The sequence below is a fragment of the Opisthocomus hoazin genome, chromosome 2 (assembly GCF_030867145.1).
Source record: "Opisthocomus hoazin isolate bOpiHoa1 chromosome 2, bOpiHoa1.hap1, whole genome shotgun sequence".
NCBI lineage: Eukaryota > Metazoa > Chordata > Aves > Opisthocomiformes > Opisthocomidae > Opisthocomus > Opisthocomus hoazin.
In genome coordinates, this window is record NC_134415.1 from 92,138,747 (window position 1) to 92,161,075 (window position 22,329).

The 22,329-nt window shown below is 37.1% G+C and overlaps 1 protein-coding gene across 1 annotated transcript in view; it reads left to right on the forward strand.

Moving 5' to 3' along the window:
* The window catches only part of ME1 (malic enzyme 1), a 185,258-nt gene that overhangs the window by 45,750 nt on the left and 117,179 nt on the right, over positions 1 to 22,329 (forward strand). Inside the window, exons 2-3 of the mRNA XM_075414440.1 lie at positions 1,337 to 1,470; positions 8,972 to 9,121. Of these exons, the coding sequence (XP_075270555.1) occupies positions 1,337 to 1,470; positions 8,972 to 9,121 (284 nt within the window). The remainder of the gene's footprint in view (positions 1 to 1,336; positions 1,471 to 8,971; positions 9,122 to 22,329) is intronic.

The window sequence follows — 22,329 nt, forward strand, 5'->3', positions numbered from 1 at the left end:
TTATTTTCATAAGAAACAAAGTATTTTGTATATAGTTGTATGATAGGTGTAAAACATCAGGCAACTGTCTAATGGCTTGTTTGTATATGCACATATACACACGCACACATCTTCTTGGTAGAGTAGTAAATGCTACCCAACATCTAGTGCATTGACTTTTGAATATATTTAAGCTACATGGTAGGCAGATTGCAAAGGTTATACACATTTTTCATGTTAACCTAAGGGAGACCTCAAAGACACTTGCACATCTGCCAGTACTGATTCTGGAGCAGAAGCAGCTCAGGCATGATGCTGAAGGAGAGCAGTAACATGTCTGTGGAGCCACCAACCAGTGGCTATAGCGTGAAATGAATGCATAGGTCTCATAGGTCATATGTGGAAGAAACACCACAGATATTCCTTTTTATTCCCTAAAACTTATCAAAGGTCTGATCTTGTCTGTCAGTCCCGACTGGCTGTAGCTACCATGGCAAAGGAAAACTTCAGCAGTCAGCGTGCTTGATGCTGTGTGCTAAACCCATGGTCATGTTTCTGCTGCAAAGGCGTCCTCTCTTACAATAGCTTGGGTAACTTCTGCAGATGCTTTAGGCAGACAGACCTCGTTAAAAAGCATCTTTGGCAGTCTCTGCCAATCCACAAGTTGGATTTAAGTGTTAAGCATTCTCTGACTGTCCATATAATATACTAAATACTTTAAAATGTCTTTTCTGGATGCAATAAGGAAATCCAGTAAGTCTGTACAGATTTTTCTTACTGTAGCTCCGTGCAAATTTGAAAAACAAAACAAGTTTGCGTTGAACTCGCTATGGACGTGTTTCTGTTGACTGACTTCACTGGGTGCTGGCCCAGCCTCTTTGACTATAAAATGATAGTGATGACTTTATTGTACCACAGACTCCTGTTAAAAATTCACACAAATATATGAGATAACCAAGATCTTGAAAAACTTTCAGATATTAAAAGCATAGTATTTACACAGAAAATGAACATTATCCATGCTTTGTGTTTAGAAGATAGCCAAACAAATCAGTGTTTGAGAGTATACTGCTGCTTTCTTCTTCAGCTATGACTTGATAATTTTGCAAGCAGTAGTCTCGCAGTGTTGGAAGACCTTAACTCATTCTGTGTTGGAATGGAGTTATTGTACTGTACAGGCCTGTTCTCTTATGACTCAATAAAAACTTGTTAAAACATCATTGCATAATTGTTTATTCTGTTTAATATTAAATAGTTTTTCTGATCCTGACTTTACCTGTGCTATGTTTTGCTGCAGAATCTTCTTAGAAGGAATATCTTTCATATGTGTATACATGTTTTTTGTTTTTTTTTTCAGGGTATGGCTTTTACCTTGGAGGAGAGGCAACAGTTGAATATTCATGGATTATTGCCACCTTGCTTTGTTGGTCAAGATGCCCAGGTTTATAGTATTCTTAAGAATTTTGACAGGCTCACATCTGACCTAGACAGGTAAAATATGGCTATGAAATGTTATCCTAGTTATCAAACCATGAGCCCCTAATTTCTTTTTTTTGTAGTAGTACAGATAAAATTTTGTGGGGTTTTTTCAAGCTGTGGTGGTTGATGATTAGGAACGATTAATCTTAAAGATATACTTTTGTTAGAATGCTTTCTTCAAAAAATCAACTCCTAATTTTAAATTGTAATATTCCAGTGCTGTTCACATTTATTGATTGTTTCAATGATCAAATGATACAAAGGTCATCAGAAGCAAATGAATTCACGTGAAACTAAAAAAGTCAGTAATGTCTTTGTGTGCATGTACATATATACGCATTAAAAATATATATATAAATCTTGTAAAATTTTATAAAACTATTATGTAATACAGCCTTTTTAAAAAATGAAAAAGCTGTGGAGGGCTTTAAACTTTTATGAATAGAAGCGTAGAATGGTTTGAGTTGGAAGGAACCTTAAAGGTCATCTAGTTCCAACCCCCCTGCCATGGGCAGGGACACCTTTCACTAGACCATGTTACTCAGAGCCCCGTCCAACCTGGCCTTGAACACTGCCAGGGAGGGGGCATCCACAGCTTCTCTGGGCAACCTGTGCCAGTGTTTCACCACCCTCATGGTGAAGAATTTCTTCTTTGTAGCTAATCTAACTCTTCAGTTTAAAGCCATCACCCCTTGTCCTATCACTACTCAAATTATTTCTAAAAGTGTTTTATAGCTCCTAGAACAAAAGAGTATTCCTGCAATTTTTCCCTGTTGGCTTGGTTTTCTCTGTTGTGGGTTGTTTGTTATCTTATATGTAATAAATGGCTTTTAGATACCTGTTGGTTGGTGACAAGGCTTTTCTATAATTTAAAATTACCATAACCTCTGTTTCTACAAAGGCAGAGTAAGACGAACACAGCCTTCCTTGTAAGCGAAGAGGTCATGACTCTGGTACCTTTTTTAGATTAACTACCCTCCAGTGCTCTCAGGGAGGGCAATATTAGTTATGACAGTGTAGTAGCTTCCTGGGCGAGAATGTTTTTAGTCTGAGTACCTGCGTGTAGCAAAGCATAAAATTTTATGGAAAACACCTGCTTTGACCACTGACATTACCATAGGAGAGAACTGTCTCCATCCTTCTGTCCTTATCTCCTCCTTAACTTTTAACTACTTCACTCTTCAAGTACACCCTTCGTGATATAGCTCATTGTTTCATATGTTTCAGGACATTTAAGATTTTAAGACTATTTCAATTGTTTGTTTTTACTTGAATTGCTGGAATTTCTATTTGTAACTTAAAAGCAGAAAGAAAAAAAGCCTTTTACCACACTGATGTATGTGTTTCTTGCCTAGCAGAGGAATTTTGCTCCTACTTCAGGTCATAGGGGAAAAGCAGTTGTGTTTCTCAAAACATCACAGGTGGAAAGTTACAGGTCTAGCTCGTGAAATTCAAGGGGAGAGTAGCAGTACTTCCAAATCTTAACTCTGTATTGTTTTAGAAAAAAAATTGTGGCTTTTTAAATGGCTCTTTGCCAAAATGAAGAATTTCTGCAGGAAAGGAAAAAGGAAATAATCTGTCAGTTTTAAAGGACAGAGTATTGAAAGTTTGAATGCAGTACCATTTGAACCACAATGAAACACCATATACTGAAGTTTTGATAGCAGTGGGAATCATCAAATAAAAATAACTCTCTCCAAGTATTGTGGGAATACTTTGCAGTAAACTTGCTGTATCATGTTAAAAGAAAGAAAAGAAAAATCTGTCTTGGTAGGGGAGGAAAAGAAGTTCGTATTTTTTCTGAAAAGGTACAATTAATCCGCATAAGAGAGATACAAATAATACACAAATATAAATATGTTTACTAATAAGTCTAAATTAAAGGTTTTCCAGAAGCCATTTGCTTCAGATAATTTTTTTCCAAACCTGTCCCTGTTAAGCTTGATGTCTGTATGCTTGATGTCTGATACAAAATCTCAGTATCATTATTTCCCACCTATGAGTCTTCTTTTGCATTTTCTCTTTTCCAAATAAATAGTTGGGTAAGGAGGAAGTTTGTTTACTGCTCCTGACCAGACATTGTTAAAACAGAAGTACAAACATTACAATATTACATCCATGTGTCTTGAGCGTTAGACAGTATCTTGCCATTTTACACCATAAAGCCAGTTTTGTATAATGTCTTTTTTAGTATAAAGATTATGTTGTGCTTTGCATCTTTGCACTACAAATTTGTTGTTGTTAGTAGGGTCTTAGTGACATACTTCAGCTGAGAAAACTAGTAAGGCTTTTCCCTCACAAAAGTGATCCATAGTCAAAATACTTCTGTTAACAATTTAGTAATTTACATTAGAAAAAAAATTAAAAGATGTTTTTATTTCCCAGTCTTATTCTGTGGCGTATGTCAGTGATATTTTCTCAACCATAATTTTTGGTCCAGATCTTTGTATCTTCTCCTTCCCCTTATAGTCTGAATAAACAGTCTCCATCCCTGGATATACTCAAAACCTCACTGAACATGGTCCTGGGCAACCTGCTCTAGTTGACTCTGCTCTGAGCAAGGAATTGGATGAGGTGATCTCCAGAGGTTCCTTCCAACCTCAGCTACTCTATGATTTCATAATGCAGGTCCATAGCAGTTAAGAAATAAGCTTCCAGGGGTAATCTTGGGTTAGTGTAAATTTGTGTAAATTAAATCAGGTTGGCTCTTAAGCACTTAAAATTCTATAAATCCACAAATCCCACCCCAAATGAAATTGGTTTTTTGAGAAATCATGTTTGTATTCTGTGTGAACACTCAGCAGAACTAAATTGACTATTCATGTCATGCTATGCTTTGATAAAAAGTATTTTCCTATTAAATTAGTGGAGCATTATATTACTGTGGTGTTTCCTCCAGTTTTTAGCAAAATAAAATAATTCGTGCATTACATGTGTAGGTTTACATTTAAGACCATTGATTGAAAGACGTGGTAACATTTGCATGCAGAAGATACTTCCTTTGGAGACTATCAACAGTGACATCATGGGCTCCTTTTCAGAGACAAAACGCTTGTGTGAACTGAACCTACAAAAACTTATGCATGAAAAATGTGATTTGCAGCTGTGTTTATAAGTCAAGTGTCTGATAATTTTATTGGGGTGTGTCAATGGAGATCCTGCTCTTAGAACATGTGTGTTACACGTGTGTGAGCTCAGAAGTATTTTTTGAATAAAAAAGAAATACTGTCCTTCAAGGTGATCTGTGAACTCTGGTCTCCTTATATCAAATCATGTTACAGGGAAGAGTGACCGTGATCCTGCTACAGATACTCCTTGAACACCTTCACTGATGTAGAATGCCAGAAGACACTGACTATTTTAACTGGATTTTGGGGGGGCGGGGTAAATCTCAGTGCTCCCTGTACAGGCAGGTGCTCAAGGACAACCTTGTGTAAGATCATGCAGCTATTTCCTTCTACTGAATGTAAATGTACTAATTCTAGAAAGAAAATATTTCTTTCAGTATGCATCTGGCGTCATCTTTGCTCCCAAAGGAGGAGTGATTGAAAAGAGATGAAGCAAAGCTTATTGTTTTCCTCTTAGAGTTAGGATTTGATAGTGGGTGTATACCTGTGTTTTTTATGTCCAAATACAAAAGATTAAGTACAAGCATTTGAATATTGCAGAGGTGGAAGCTGTTAAGTACCTTAGACATAAGGGTATTGTCTGATGAAACATTAATGCTGTGTATGACAGCATCTTACAATGGCAGGATTTTAGTTTGCCCTGGTTTTGATTGGAAAGAAGGAGTGTGCAAATTCATAGAGCTAAGCTGATAGTACCATGGCATGACGTGTTTTGGCGTGGCTGGAACTCCTTTGCTGACTTGCAGCATGGAATCGCTGTGCTCTGAAATACCAGAGTTCATACACAAACTGAATGTGAAACAGCAGCAATTCCAGTGCCTGGTATGCCTGGTGAAAAAGAAGCCAATAACAGGAAATAATTCTGTTCCTCTAACTTAATTTGGAAAAACTGAGATGGATTCTGCAAGTAATTTGATCTTTTTTTCCTCCCCCATATGTTCTTAATTGCCTTTCTTCTTGTTCTGTATTGACACTGAAATTGTTGCCGCATCATCTCTCTGGTCTCTTCTTTCTTCGAAGAGTCACACTGGTAAAATGTTATACTGGACGTGTGAACATGAAGAGAGGTGCCATCAAATCACTTTTCCTGAGAATGCTGTGTTATTTTATCTTTTCTTAAATTTCACTGCCTTTAGTAACATTTCTATATAGATACTGATGATGCAAAGTAATGGAGCTAAGTATCTTACAGAAGTTAAAAATAATAACGTATCCTCCCACATTTTGCAAGATAAGAGCAAACAAACTGTGGGTTTGTTTTGTTGTTTTTTTTTTCTTACCATTACATTTTACCTTGTAAAATCTACACCAGTGATAGTAGGGCCAATTATCCTAAGAAATCATCAGTAATTTTCTGGTAGTTCTATCGGTTTTCTTTTGGGTTTTGGATGACATATAGTTTATATCCTTTTGTTGCCACTGTATTTCATTCCCTTCATAACAGCAGACTAGCATGAGAAGTTCTTAGGTGAAGTCAAGGCAAGGGGGAAAAGTGACATACTGAAACTTGAATGCTTGGCAATCACCTCTGTTCTGCTTGCCAGGCCTTGGTTTTCCTCCTCTGAAACTATTCCCTGAAATCTTCACTGAAGACTCCTTGTCTGAGGACAGATAATATTTTTCTCCCTTTTTATAGCACAAATGATTGTTCTCAGTGTTTTATTGCTGATTTTCACTATGTTTTCAGTTAAATGTGGGTTTCAGTAAAAGATTCCATGAAATACTGCATTTTAAATACATGTTTTTTCAAAACACAACACTGAAAACTGCTTCATGCTTTTAGTTGTGCAGATTACTTGGATGTTGCTAAAAGATGTGTACTTGTTGTCTAATGCATTGTAACCAACACCACACTGAGGATGAAGCATTTTTGGTTTTCCCCCTAGGAAAGAATTTTTGAGAAATTTGATCCTCCTAAGCAAGTTACTGTGCCGAGAAAGCAGAGATATTTTATACCTGTCACTGAAAAGTAGCCTTCTGATCAAAACCGCAACTCTCTAGAAGTATTTTTCGCTTTATCGTAGTATTTCTTATGCTGATTTGTATATGGCCAAGTATGGAATACTGGAAAATATGATTATAAGTATTATGTAGTTATTATCTTTGCAATTTCTTTAGCACACCCTGAATATAAAAGTTACCTGGTAAATGCAAATAAGAAACTAAACCCCCAATTTAATGCTATAGGAAAGTAAAAACAAAACGGAGAGTTTTAGCAAATAATTTTTTATTTGAAGCCCTTGAGGAAGCCTTTTGCTAAACTTTTAATTTCTTTTTTAAAAGATTTCTTTACCCCATTTAAAATCCAGGCTTGCTCTGAGTAATATGAAGGAATAATGAAAAGGTATTTTAAATGCTTAAATAAACACATCTCATTTCAAATGAAAAAAAGTATACTGGCAACTGCTTTGAAACATTACGATGGGGCTTGCATGAATGGTTGCAGTCTCCGGAGTACAGCAGGTCAGAGTACGTGTGATATTGTCTAACATCACTTTCAACATCCTCCGGAAACAAAATAAATGTCTACAAATGTATTCACACCTCTATGTGGATGAGTTTGTATTTCGAGGTAAATGTTGGGATAAGCATCCATAGTCGAAAAGTTTTAATAAAGAAAATACTTCAAGAATTCAAGGACATTGAAAGTTATGCTATATCATAATGAAATACTGGGAAAATGAAATGCTAGTAGGGAAATGTAATAATATGAAGGAAAATGAATATGAATGTATATCGGTAGCCGAGAACTACAAGTGCAGGATGTAGTTTAACCTTGGAGAACATTCAAAACTAGTGTGTATGACGGAAGGTGGTTCAGGATGCCTCATGGTGATGGTATTTAGAGTACATCTTCAACCCTCTGGTTTCTAGCTCTTTATCTGTTTAGGGTCTAAAGCACCCTTAGTGACAGAAGGGGAGGGACATGGTTTTGCCTCACTTCTGTCACCTCATTACAGCCACCAGCTGCCAAACTGGCTGCGATAGCCTTGCTTATAGCGCTTGTTAAAGGTTTATATAGCCGATCACGAAAGAAATGCTTCCCTGATGTACGGGGATATAAAAGCTAAGCTTGAATGAAACAAATGCAGATTTGTTAAACTATTCTTTGTTAGATAGTTCCCTGACTGCATTTGTGTCTTCCGAAAGTATGAATTAAATTTTATTGGTGCATGTGATGCACGAGTATGTTGGAGGAAAATTCATGTGAATAATCTTTAAGCACATAAACCTCCGGGCTTTTGGAATGAAAGTGTCGTATGCATTTCCTCAACACTTGTGTAATAAAATGATGGGCATATTAAACTTTTTGAATATAGGTAATTAGTAATCCATTGTAAATTACAAAAAACCCCCAACCTACATCAATTGTATACATAAGTTCAAGTTTTTATGTAAGCCTATTGGTACAGAGAAGTACTTAATTTTTAATATAATACTTTACCTTACTAAAGCTAGTAAATAGAGGAGCAGTTTAGAATCATCAAATTCCTGAATATTAAGTGTTCACAAAGTGACCAGCGTGGCTGGTGACATACTGGTGGTGACATACCTGTGTGAATTCGTATAACCTGAAGTCACTCATAGGCTCATATCATCTATTATACTCAGCACTGAAATTTGGCTTCCTGCTTGGGATCTTGGAGCAGTAGTGTATTTATTCAATATTAGAGTGATGGTAATCAAAAGTAGATCAAGCTAAGTATGGACTTTTTTCACTCTCATTTCTCTGATTTTTTTTTATCATTGGTTTTCTTTTTGAATACATATAAGACTTCTTCAAATGCAATGAAAAACTGATTTCTATTAGGAGATAAAATGTTGCAGATTTCATTACAAACATGACAGGATGAAAGGTCGTATGTGTATGCTTTGTTTTTGAAAGCTTTGTCCTACAGTATTCAGGTGAAGTATTTACTTGAAGTATTAGTCTGGATTTAAGAGAAATTTCTATCGAGGCAAGAGCAGAAAAAGCTAACATTTTTAGTTTCATTTTGGGGGGGAAGAAAGAAAGCTTGTTTAAGTTTTATTTAATGATGGTCTCATTTCAAGTGGAACAACTGATACGTACGGATTAGGTTCTGACAGACCAAATACTCAATTGCAGCATAGTGTTTTGTACCTGAGAGGGATTAGCTCCCAAAGGATGTAGACTCTGTCAACTTTATGATGGTTTTGGCTTCTCTCTCTCTCAACCAGTTTGTTATGCTTTGTGCCTGAACAATTTGCGCTGTAAGACAAGGAGGAATTCAAACACTCTCAACAAGAAAATGGCTGTTACAGAACAAAAATAGCTTTAATTAATTATCTAAACACCTTTTTATTTCTAAATTTATTTCATATGTTCACTTGATGTCTGTCTAATTACATATAATTCTCCACAGGTATATTCTACTAATGAGTCTTCAGGATCGAAATGAAAAGCTTTTCTATAAAGTGCTGACTTCTGACATTGAAAGATTCATGCCTATTGTTTATACTCCCACTGTGGGACTGGCTTGCCAACAATATGGTTTAGCATTTCGGAGGCCAAGGTATGTAAGTTTATACTTCAAACAAAAGTAATTGTATCTTGTTTTCCTCTTGGCAGATTTCTGCAGGGATTTTCTACCGTAGCTGAATGTAAGCCAAAACAGCAATAACTGGGACAATTTAAACTACACTTTTAGTCTACATTAAACAATAATTTGTATTGCATTAAGAGGGCAAATGATCTTTTTAGTTATGTTAAAACATGGGTACATTTTTAGTCTCATTAACTGAATCTGACTTTCTTGGAATCCTAGCTGTGTATTACGAGACAAGAGAAGAAGTCTTAGATCTGTCTTAGCAACCTGAAACATATAGACTTTTACTTATACAAATACTTATATTGTAGGTATTTTATACATACATACATAAAAATAATATGTATACAATCTAAGGATGCATTATATATGTACCTACAGACGCCTTAAAAATAATAATCCTCAAAACACCTGTCTTTCTGCTTAATAGTTTTTTGTTTCATAGGTTGGGTACAGTGTGCTTGTATTCTGTATACGTATCTGTATTTATAGAGTGATGAGGAAATGGTATAAAAGAAGGATAAATGCTTCTCTTTCACTTTGCCCCTTGAACATCAGCCTGCTGAGTTGGAGATTTATGACGGTTGCTGTTTGAGAATCTAGTGTATACCAGTGCCTTCAAGTGCAAACTGGAATGACACTTTGGAGCCTTTTGTCCAAGTTTCTGGCAAAGGAAGTGATAAATGAACTGTATGTGTATAGCTCTGTTAACAGAAATAGGTTTTTTACAGTCAAGGCATTGATCAAAAGTAAGAAGCTTGCAAGATTAAAGGGAACAAATGACCACTCACAAATTCTTCAGAAGGTATTTGTGGGAGAAGACTTATGGCTTCAAGGTTTTATAGTTCTGAATGTAAAAATCATTTTGGCTTTGTGACTGACAGAATGAGTCAGGACCATCTGGCCAACTGCAGAAAACAAGAATTCCCACTTCTATACACATTAACAAGTTCAAAAAGACCTCAAGAATGCTTATTTAAACCTGTTTAATGATCTGTAGCTTTTAGGTGCCTCCCCTAGCAAGAGAAGTCATCTCCTTTTTTCCCCTCAGTATTTACCACTGTGGTGATTTTATTGGCCTTCCAGGATGTGCTGAATGTGACTGGAAATCAAGTCTTTGCTTAAGCTTGTCTCATTGCCCCTTGTTTTGATATTCATTACTGTATAGGAGATTGCACAAGGAGCATCTCTGCCCATGCATGTACTTCTCACTTTCTCCCCTAACCTCTGGGGGATCTGTGGAGAAAAAAACCCTGTTAAATTAGACCACACTTCAGCTGAGTGTCAGTCTGCAACTGCTGAGATGCAATTTGCAACAGCAAATTGAAATAACCCACCAGCCTCCTTTGAGATTTTCAAACTCCTGAACTCCATTGTTCAGTCTAATTCTAAGAACACTCAAGACATGGGGAAAAAACTGATTTGGGAGATAGGGACAGGGAGAGGAAACATTTCAACTTTTTGTCTTTTTTTTTTTTTTTAATTTGGTGACATTTTTAGCTGCAGAGGACTTGGAAAGGATCCTAAATCTTTCTCCTCTAGATATTAAGGTTAAATCCTAGTTCACATTGCGCTATCACTAATAAATTTATGGATCTGTACAGTTAACTTGAAATAAATTAGACTGTAGACATGCAGTTAGCACAGATATTTTGGGAAAAAAGAACAACTGAGTTCTCCACTGTGCAACTAAGCCACTCTTTGGCCTCTCCTATAATGAAAATGGAGTAGACTTTAAAACTTTGTATGTCATCATAAGCTTACATTTTATTCTCCTATTAGTTTTAAATAAGATATAAAAAGCTTTCAAAAGCAAGGCATAATAGCGATAATATGTACATTGTTCAGGCATTGGAATAGCAAGCTGAACTTTCTCAACTCAACAAATGAAGTTGAACTTTCCCAACTCAGCAAATGACTGCAGTGTAACAGTACTGCTGCATATAAATAACATTGTACTAACTTTCTGTGTTCCCCATGGATTTTCCTCTGTTCTACTTTAAAAAGCTTGCTATTCTGTCCCTTGGATATTGAACTTCCATTCTGTTGATATATTTAGCTATTCTGAACAGTGACAGTAACGATCCAAGTGCTCATTGAGCATCCTAATAATTCTATGTTCTTAAAAGTATGATTTTCTTTTCCAAAATTGGAATGAAGTATGATTTTTTTCTTCCAAAAAAGTGTTCATTTCCTTGTTGAAAATCAGCTAATTCAAGGCAGATTATACTACTTAGGTAATTTCTTTCCCATATCATTTAACTTAAAAAATATATAGCTGCGTGGGACATTCCACAATTTGGTCTTTCACATGGTGTTTTTCACTGCAGTTGAGCTGCCAGTGAATGAATGATGCTTTAAACAATATTAAATCCTGTTTTAGCTGGTATGTCTTTTGGTATTCAGTTGTTGTACTCCTGAGCTACTGAAGTCAGCCTTGGCTATATCCATCTGCCTGCTGCTTCCCCAACTACATGTGTGCTTTATATACATGACTGACTGTCTGGGGAGACGTATAAGTTATTTATAAAAGTCTGTTTTATTTCTACTTCTGCTGAATTTCCTCACTAATTCCTCATTTCAAATGAGTGTTTTAATGACTCATGTGAGTAAAGATGGCTGAAAAACATGTACAGTCTTCTGCCTAATAAGGATCTCATAAATATTTTTTTAAGAGCCAAATATCATCTGCCGACTCCGATGTTTACTCTTCCCCTTAAAATTCCCAGCTGTTACGTTCACGTTATCTCACTACCTGCTCTCATCGTCCCACACCACAGTGCTGATGCCAGTGTTCATCAGAGGTCTCAGAGGAAAGGACTGGAAGGAGTTTCCCCTTTGACTGACTCTTTGCTACTTAAGAAATACCTACACTTTGTGATCTTTCACTGAGCTCTGTCACAGAGATTTGTTTTTTTCTGAGGAAAAAACTGTGCAAAGCGATGAACATCATTTGGTTTGAAATGATATTCTAGAGCGTGACTCGTTTCATATTAAGCTTTGTGTATTGGCATCCCTCATAATCGGCACCCTCTGTGAGCTGAACTGACTGGGAAGAAAAAGAAACCCTTAATTTAACGTACAGGAGGAGAAAAGGAGTGAAAGATATAAAATTTAGTCCAGTCTATACAGTCTCGTGTTTTTTATTCTTGATTTTTTTACAGTTCAGGAAAAAGATATGATCTTATCATACCTTAAAAAAGAGGTCTTATCTGTAAGAACTGTATGTATCTGTTTTATCTCATATCTAAATGCTGTCTTTACTGATAAATGACTGTTATGCTTTCAGAATGTTTTTCATTTCAGAGTATTTTTATTACTGTCTCTTATCACAGCTCAGAAATTGCTGCAGATCATATTTATCACACTGGAAGTTGCAAGACAATGCCTTCTTTAAATCTGTAAGGTTTTTTTATATTCAGTTAGATTTCTTTACATTGTGAAGTGAGTTTGAAACCCTTGGCTCACAAGTTATGTCTTCAGGCAACAAATAATGAAAATTAATTTAGAGTTAATAAATAGGTGTCTCATGGGATTGTTAAATGAGATCATGTTCTGTGACTCCCTTATGTGCTTTTAGAAGACAGTATGGGCTCACAGGATGTGCTTACAGTTATAGAAGGACACTGTGGCTCAGGCAAGATCTTTTTCACCCTGAGGCAGTATTTTGCAATTATAGAATAAATGTTCATGGCTGACCAGCTGACTGTCTGATTAAGCAACATTTCTCAAGAGAACCAGCTGCAAAGTAACTTCACTCACTGGTTCGAAGCTCATCTGGATAGTTCACATTTTTTTGTAAAACTAAAACTCAAAATTGCATTGTTCTCTGTTAAATATTCAACTTAAAATCCACCAGTTTAGTGAACAAGAGTGTTATTTTAGAAATAAAGAGTACAGATCTGCTAGCAGATCTGTAACATGCACCTACCTACACCACATAGTTACAGACTATAATTTAGAAGACCAGTCTCTCTGGTCTTCGTCACAAATGTTGAGGAGCATGGAGGAAGATAGAGATTCCTCCAGCAGTTAGGTCAGAGAAGGAATCTTGATCCGTACAGATAAAAGCTTTAAAGGCTTATGCTGGGAATGTAATGGAGTTGTGGTTTTGTTGCAGTGATCGAGCTGTCATTAAGAGCATTACCTCGGAATCTCTACTAGGTCACTTTTTGGTACAGAGTTTCTATCTATCATTTAAAAATAAATTCCTGAAGTAAAAAATTCTTCAGTTGCACAAAGCGTGTACATACATATGACAACTTTTGCTGACTTACCAAGAAGTAATCTATTTCTATAACTGCATTTCTAAAATAGAACAGTTCTTTCAGTTGCTTTATTCATCCAAAAAGAATAAATATGGGGAAGTTCAATGGAAATTGTCTCTGAGAATCCAAAATCAACTTTTTACATCATGTAGAGAACACCCAGGAGTTTTAGGTTCTTGTGTAAACTCAGCATTCAGAGAGGGGAGGAAAAATTGCCAAATACTGCTATGCTGAAGACTTTGGATGTTGCTAACACGTTAGGTGACAGTTTGTGTATTTCCATTCCTAGCAGGAAAAGCCATTTCAAACAGAATATGAACAAAGCAAGCCCTGGTAACTATTGCAGCCACACAGGCATGGCAAAGTTCCTCTGAAATAGCTTCCTGATGAAGTCACATGCTGTCAAGCTGACTAGGAACCATTTTTAAAGCAGCTATATTGAAACTGATGCTGCATATTGGAGATACAGATACAGTCTCTTAAAAGGCAAAGTATGTCAGCCTTAGCTTTGAAGTGATTTTTCTTTTTTTTTTTTTTAAATATAGAAGCAGATCTTGTTCAGCAAAGTGTTCTCACAGAAGATTTCTTCTGTAATAATTCTTCCAGCCCTTTCTGTTTTTCTTGTTTTCCTTCTTCGCAAATGACTAGACGTAGCATATGTAGAGGTCTCTTATTTGCTCCAAGTCTAAGCAAGATTGCATTTTGAATTGACTTTTAATAAGCATTTTAAAAATGTGTTTAGTTTAACTCTTTTAATATTTTTAGAGAGCACTTTGAATGTTACGAACAATCTTTAGTACCAACTTTTCAGAAGGCAATTTATCATACTAAATACTTGGCTTGCAAGTGCTGATATTATACCAGATTGCCTCCTCGTGCAAGTGCGTGACTGACTCAGCACATACAAATTTGAGATTGGTTCCTGTCCTCATATTCCTCAAAGGGAATGTATTTATTTAAATTTATTGTATGTAATTATATTTATGGTGGTTCAGATGCACTCTACTGAATGCAAGTGCTGCAAGTGTGTGTTCTTTTTCTGTTGACATAGTAGTGTTTATATTTTGAGATTGTCAGCTGCAAAATAACATCACTGTTTTATAAAAAAAATGAATTAGAGAAAAGGGAAATATTTATTTCCTGTGACAGTGCTTACAAAATGTTAGACCTTGGCAGCAGAAGTTGCAGTCTGTTTGCCAGCACAAGGTTGATCCTGCAGTACATTTCATAATTTTTTTGGTGGTTTTTAGTGAGGCTTTCATTTGAATCTGGATTTTTCTTTTTCTTATTTCCACTGGATGCCTTTGACATCCAAATCTCTTCAGAAACCAGATTTGGCTTACAGGAGGCCAAAAACTTGTCATGTACTGCTGGAACACGAGCCAAGAAAGTTCAGTTCCCGGTGCTGCTTTGTGACTGTCTGACCCTCAGATATGTGATATTTTCTTGATTAAGACCATAAGATCTGGATTCATTTGACCTAAATTTTTCATCAGTATAACTGGCCCCTCAGATTTTTTCAGCACATCTAGATACTTTTTCCCAGACAAAACAGATATATATGTTGTTAAAGACTTTACTAATCTGTTTGTTACTATGGATAATTGTCTTAGTATCTTCATTTAGTTAAAAATGATTGTTGTGTAACATAAAATGACATTAAAAGATAGAACAAAGCAATAGTTTCAGAGTTATTTTCCTAGTATTTTTTCTCTAAAAACTATGTAGAATTTTCATCTGGAAAGGAAAAAAAACCAAAGTGTGATGGTTTTTTACATCTTGTAAGGGCTTGATCATTAAGGCAGTTTCTGAAATTGAAGAATGTTGCAATAAAGACATAAAATACAGCAAAATGCTTCTTTGAAAATAGCCTGTTGGTGTTCCAGTCTCCAACACGCACTAGTGTGGGTTGTGTGTGTATTAAAAACTTGTATCAGGTGGCAAGTGATTCTGTAACAATACGACAGAGAATTAGCATAGTTGTAGCATTTCTTCTCATTTTAGACAGTCTTCTCATGTCGACTTCAAAAGTCTAGTGATGATGGCGGTTGCAGGCCCTCACCAAGCACTTTTGACATATATGTCGGTTTGTCCTTTTCACTTTTGTCTCTTGTGAATATGACAATGGTTGATACTTTCCAGGCAGCTGTTCCTCTTTTTTTTTGTAAAGGCTTTCCATGGAATTGAAGCACCATCACATCTCATGACACGCAGTAATTCTACTCTTTGGCATGATTCTGATCTGCTCTGTTACCTTCATCAAGCTAAAATTTAGCTTAGCATACTGTTGCTTCCTCGGCTTGAAAGTGAGTCTAATAGATTCTCCTAGCATAACGTTTAACATTTGAAAAGTTGGAAAAGGAGAGTTGGCATGGTGGGAGAGTGTTGAATTCCTCTCTTCTCCTAGACTGTCTTCTAGAAACACACTACGCTGGACTGTGCCCAAGGTCTATTCAGCTTGGTCTGTCACCAGCCAGTAATGCTGGTGCAGTGGAAGGTGTCAGAATCTTGCACAGGAGATGTCAGTTGGCCTCATTTCGGTATTAGAGTGCTCTGTAAATGTTAAGCCAATCTCTCATTATAAGAAATAGTTGTAGTTGAATGAAAAAAAGTTCTATCTTGATTTTGAAAACATTAGGATACTCTTTAGGTTATACTTGTGTAAGTCACCTGGTCTCTCTTGAACTGTGTTAATTCATGGCTTTTAGTAATATTTTGACAAAAAGTTTCATTAGTGTGAATTTTTCTCTTTTTATTAAACTTGCAACTTAGAAGAAAATCATGAATGATTAGCCTATGCTAAAATGCGAATATATAGTACTGACCTAGCATTATGAAATACAATGGCCTCCATGTGGTTTTCTTTTTGTATGTACTTGGTGCTTGCATGTAGGTATCACTCACCGCAAGAGTGGAATTATGGTATTTACAGAAGTCATGCTTTGAGCTATTCTTTCATTTAGTCTTGTGTGAGTTTACCTATGGTTAGACTCTTCCAGCTCTCACAAGCTGCATAGATGATTTCTTACACAGTTAATCTCCTAGGGACTTTTCGTCACGGTCATAAAAGCGGTTTTGTCCTAAAACACATCACAAGCATGGAATTTCTGGCTTTCAGACCCAAGTTCTTACCTCTTGGTGGTGCGTTGCTCTGTTTTTTCTGGAGGGAGTACATCTGGGCTGTGAGCGTGAGGAAATGAGGCCATCCCTACTCAAAACATGTCTCTCTCAAAATGTTTGGCAGCAGTCAGTGTTTGGTCATTTTCTTTCCCCTCTTAGCACAGTCTTCCAGGGAAGACTGCTAGCAACACTCTGGGCCCGTCTACAACACCATCCTTGGTGGTTTCTGTGCAAGAGTGTGAAAATCATTGTATGGGCCACACCTGTTGATCTGTTTCCTTCTCCACTTCATTCACACCACCCTGGATAATTCCAGGGGATCCCTGTCCTCATTTGCTTTGTACTCTTATTTTTCGCACTTTTCTACCATCTTGTGTGTGAGATTAGAACAGAAAGTTCTTCCTCTTCCACTGATTTGGAGGACTGAAATTTATTGTCTCAAGGGCATCTGCACTCTGAGCCAACAGGAACTTATACTTCTATGGGCTTTGGCATGTGGTGGTGATCTAAGCATCCTGCTGAGTCTTCTGGAACAAAGCGGTTTCTTACTGATGCCTTTTGCCACAAGGGAAGGACAGTTTGTGTGACTGTTATTAATGCAGTGCTTATTAGACCCTTCCTGTTTGGCTTATTAGAACAGTCATCTTATGACTTTACATGCAGAAGACCAGACAGAAAGTACATGATCCCAAGTTAAATGTCTTTACTCTGAAGAATCTTTTCTCTCTAGTGTCAACACCACATAAAAGGTAGGCTATATCCTTTTCAACAAATGAACCATATCATTGCCTTTTTAAAATAGCAATATTCTTTTGGCAAGTTATAGTTTCGTCTCAATAATTGGGACTTGTACCAATATATAACCATGTCACTCTTCAATGTCTTCCTTTTTTCCTGAATTTTTGGAGATATTTTGACTGTACGCCAGCCCACAATACTGCCTTCTGCTTATAAGCTTCCAGATTTCCCAGAGTAGTTCATTCTTTAATGAAATGTACTTTAAGAGCAGAGATTTCATTTAGTTTTCACACCTCGACTTGGCCAAAGACTTGTGAGCAACATTGAAGTATCAGGTAATATAGAGGAGAGGTCTACTCAGTGGCTCTGTCCTACTCTATTCAAGCAATGTTTATCTACCAAAATTTTCCCCTCATGAAAGAGCCTCTGTCAACCTGCCAGATTTAGCAGCCCCCTGACTGTCAACATCATTTGGCCCCTGAAGCAAACCTTTTAAGAGTCACTTGCTTCAGTAAGAGAGACGTAACTTTCCTTAGTTCAACACCTTTTCAAGACAGACTTCAAATCCCACACAGTGTCTGCAAATGGATGTTACTTCATCTTTACCTCTCATGGAAAACAGTAGAGAGAGTCACCTCCCTTCTGGACTGAGGGCCTTTGGACAGACCTTAAGTTGTGGACGGCTGTTGACAACAGCTTGTATATCAGTGGACTGGAATTCTGCACCATCCTATAACTCATTTAAGACAACACAGACAACTGAGAGCTTGTGCCACATGAACAAACTGGGTGGTCCAAGATTTTTTCAGGTGTCCCATCAGACTTTGGAACAGCAACTTGAGTTTTCACATTCTCTTATCCAGAGAGTGTCAATCCCTTTGCGGATGATCCTAGTAATGTCAGATCCTCTATGACAGTGCTCAAAGTAAAGCAGGACATAGCACTGATACTGGTGGCTCCAGGATTAACCAGGTGATAATTTTGGTTTTAAGATCTGAATCCCTTGACTTGAAGACCTGAACTTTTTGCTGTTAATGGTCTTCAGTATATTAATGCCAGCTTCTTACCAAAGTGTCTCAAACTCTCATCATTTGGAATGGCTTTCAGGGAAAGAACATATCCTTTTAATCTTTAGGAGCATACTTAGGAATAATAAATATGTTTCTGCCATCAGTCTCAGTTGCTCTATATTTTGCTCCAGGACTCTGGCCACCACATCACTGCCTATGACATATATGCTAGTTTACTCATAAGCTTCTCCATAGAGCAATGCAACTTTTTTGCTTCAGGAGGTGAGGTAAATCTTTCAACTCAGCCAAATACAGCCAGAAATGGTAAAGTTAGAAACTACTTAATCTGTAGAGAATAAAAGGTCTGTTTTTTGGTGAAAAGTGCTTAGGAAGGGAGGAGAAGCCACAGCTTGTTTATTGAGCCTGTTGTGCATGCCTTCAGTGTCAGGCATGCTTAGCCTTTCAGACTGACAAAAAAAGGTCCTTTTAGAAGACTTGTGTGTTATCTTGGGGTGTGCTGAGATGTCCAAGGGATTCTCTTTTATCAAAGAAGCAGGATAACAATTGCACGGATATTATGAAGTAGTTAAAATGAAATAGTTTTCCATCAGTAAGTTGTTCATTGCACAACTGGAGTCAGCTGATGGTTCTCAACTTAAGCAGCAGCTCTGACTTCTTTGCTGAGTGTTTCTAGACTAGAGATCAGTACTCATGGCTGTTTAACATTTGTGTTGAACTTGCTGTTGCTGAGGAGTTACAGAGTTTGCATTTCGGACAGCAGGCCTTCAGTTTTTATCAAAATGGCTGTTCTGAAACCCTCCTAGAGGAGGTAGCACTCCCCCGGGGCAAGCACTGCTGGGATTGCTTAGTAGGGTGTATTTACACATGGAGGAGCATTTAAAGGAAGAAGACCTGCTACTTTTCTGTAGCTGTCAGTTGTTCTCAGAGACGTGACGTGTGTGCACTCACAGGCTGTCCTTTCACCCTTCCATGTTCTATTTAAACTGGCAATACATTGCTTGGGAAGTACTAAGAAAAAAGCGTGTGCTTCTTTCTCCCTCCCCAGGGCTATTCTATGGAAGGGAAAGGGCCTGCTTTCAGGTATCAGTGGGATAAAAAAGAAATTGCATTATTACCGCATGTGTTTACAAGTAGGTGTCACCAGCAGTGGGGATGTATGCGTAGGCAACATGAGCATATAGCCAAGGAACTATTAGAGGTGATTGACAAGCATTTAGTAGTTTGTTTTCATTTAGGTTGAGATCTTCCTAGAGATAGAGGGATCCTACTCTCTGCCTCCATGCAGAGAGCTTTTTCCAAGTCCCCAGTAATTCCCGTTGCTATCTCCTGATATTGCAAAACAAGGTACCAGTAGTATTTCGTATGAGACACCAGTGACTTAGAAACATTACAATGCTTTATTAGCTCATTCTATATATATCCCAGCCCATGTCCAGAGGCTGTTTTCCTTCAGGGCTGGAATTTCTCCAGCTCTTATTTTCTGTACATTTGTTGCACGTCCTTCAGCACCACCCATATCCCCTGCTTACACGTTCCGCAGCTTCTCTGTTCAAAATACTCCCATTACTCTGCAACCCAACATTGTGTCATGATTGCATTTCCAATACAAGATACAGTACCTTTTTTCAAAAAATGTCAGTTATTCCCATAGCTGTATCTGGTGAAGTCCAAAAAAGGAAGGAAAAAACCCCAGCAAAATCACTCTAACTTTGCAGTTGCTTAGATATTCTAACATCGTAGTTTTCTGTCTCTGCCTAGAAGCTTTCTAAATAGATAGGCTAAATAGTCAGATCTTAAAATGGAAAATTGCAAGTGAAGAGAAGGCCTTTAAGAGCATAACAATGGGATGATTGTGTGTTTTATTATATCTTGTGTTTCTCTATATTTATGGCTAGATACTTTTAATCTGGGAGATTTTCACACGCAGCTTTTGAGACAGCCATATGCCCCTGCTGATACAAGGCTTCTGGAAAACGCCAGAGACAACAGTTTTCAGATAGAAATGGACCCTTTTATTTCTTGCATGGCATTTCCATCCTTTTTAGCAAAGTTTTATAGCTTTATGCAACTGTTTTCTTATGTGTGCTCTTCAATAAAAAGTATCAGTAGTATGAATTATAATAAATTTAAAACAAACATAGAAAGACTAGGTCACAACAACTTTACCAAATCTATTGTAGAGTAGCATTAATGTAGTATAATTTGCTGTTGGGTGGAGAAAAGTTAGTGAGGTGTCTATCATCCTGGCCCCTACTCTCTGAATTAAATGATGGTGTTACAAGTCAGTTCTGCTTTGTACAAGGATCTTCTTCTGCTAACGAGTGTTAAGTGATTAAACTACATGCAGAAAAAACAGTATTTTTTAGAAGACTGCTGTAGGTGTATGTGAGGCTGCTGGGAGTATAGATCAAATACATCTAAACCAAACAAAGCAAGTCATTCTTGTAAGAAAAGCAGGGATTTCTAGCCAGAGGTAGACATTGATGCGGAAGGCGTAAATCGATCAGCAGAAATACAGGATGGACTCCAGGGAACCATGTACTGAGCAATATAAGAAAAACGAAAGCAAGCTTCAGTTTGTGCTGAATGAGAACCCGTGCCTTTGGCACAAAGGTGGTCAAAACCCAGTTCTCATTTTAACCTCTTTATTCCCAAAGCAACTACATTTAACTTGAATTTCTGTTTAGTCTTAGGGGAAAAGGGAATTTAGAGACCTCACAAGAGACCTCACAACTTTAATTATTTAGTGTATTCTAGAAAAAGAAAATTAACTACAGTTTGGGCTTATTTGGTGGAGGAGTGTTCCATCTAAGGGAACAGCTTACTGTTGCTGAGATGAAGCTCTAATGTAGCTTACAGAGACACAGCAGCACATTTCCATTTACAGAAGTTCACCATATTATGGCAGCTTTCTTATATTACAGGGTGTTATTCTGTTTGGTTTAACTTTTCTCCTGGAGTGCTTCTTTAGATTTATTGTAAGCACATACAAATATACAGGTTTGCTGTACTGTATGGCAGGTTGTTCATGCTGCCTGTTCCAGGCAAGAGTATGTCTTTGAGAGTTTTCCTTAGCCTTCCAGAATCATGTTCTTAAATGTGACATGTACATGTTTGCTTCTGGAAGTGAAAACACAGAACACGATTTGCTTTCTGTTCAATTAATTAACGGTTTATTCACAAACAAGTAGAATACGAGCATGGCGGATTTGTGATTCTTCAGTAAGTAGCATATCTAAAAAGATTTCAGTTCTGTCCTATTTCCATTTGCTGAAAGCTATGTACCTATTTCTATTTTCAGTTTGCTACTTCACATAGAATATAAGAATACTCCAGTGTACACACTGAAATGAGATTCTTCTTGAGGATGGTCATAACCTCAGTCATTTGATGCGTGGTTGGTGCATGGCATTCGAGCTTTACAGGGAAACAAATGACATCTTTGAAAGGTGACTGAAAGTATGGTCTATAGACTTTCGATGGCAATGTCCGCAGAAAAGCCTCTGCCTCGCTTTGACATTGGACTTGAGCCTTCGAGTCCCTTTAATGGGTAGGAAGCTCACAAATAACGTTTCAGCAACACTCCTACTGTGACTGCTAGATGATGCCTTTTGAATACTTTCATCACCCTGTAAGACTGCTTCCATGACTCCTCACTATGTCCATTCCATACCCTGTGCTGCTTTGCTTCATGTGGGTGTGTAGTAAAGTCTAGCAATAATAATATCTGTTTGTGTTAGCCGACATCATTGCGTGCTGAATTTTTCCCCAAAATATTGATATTGACTTTATGAAATGAAAAACTTTACACGGGGTCATGACTGGATTTATATAAAAGGGAGAGAAAGTACAAGACCATTTGCCTCTAATGGATGAGGTTAATTTTTATGACAGTGGGCCAGATATATTCCACATGTTTAATGTTTAAAATGTTACCTTGAGGTTCCATCTAGTATAATTTTTTTCTCAAATTTTACTATAAAGGCTTATAGTAATTTTTAATTGACTCAGAATATCA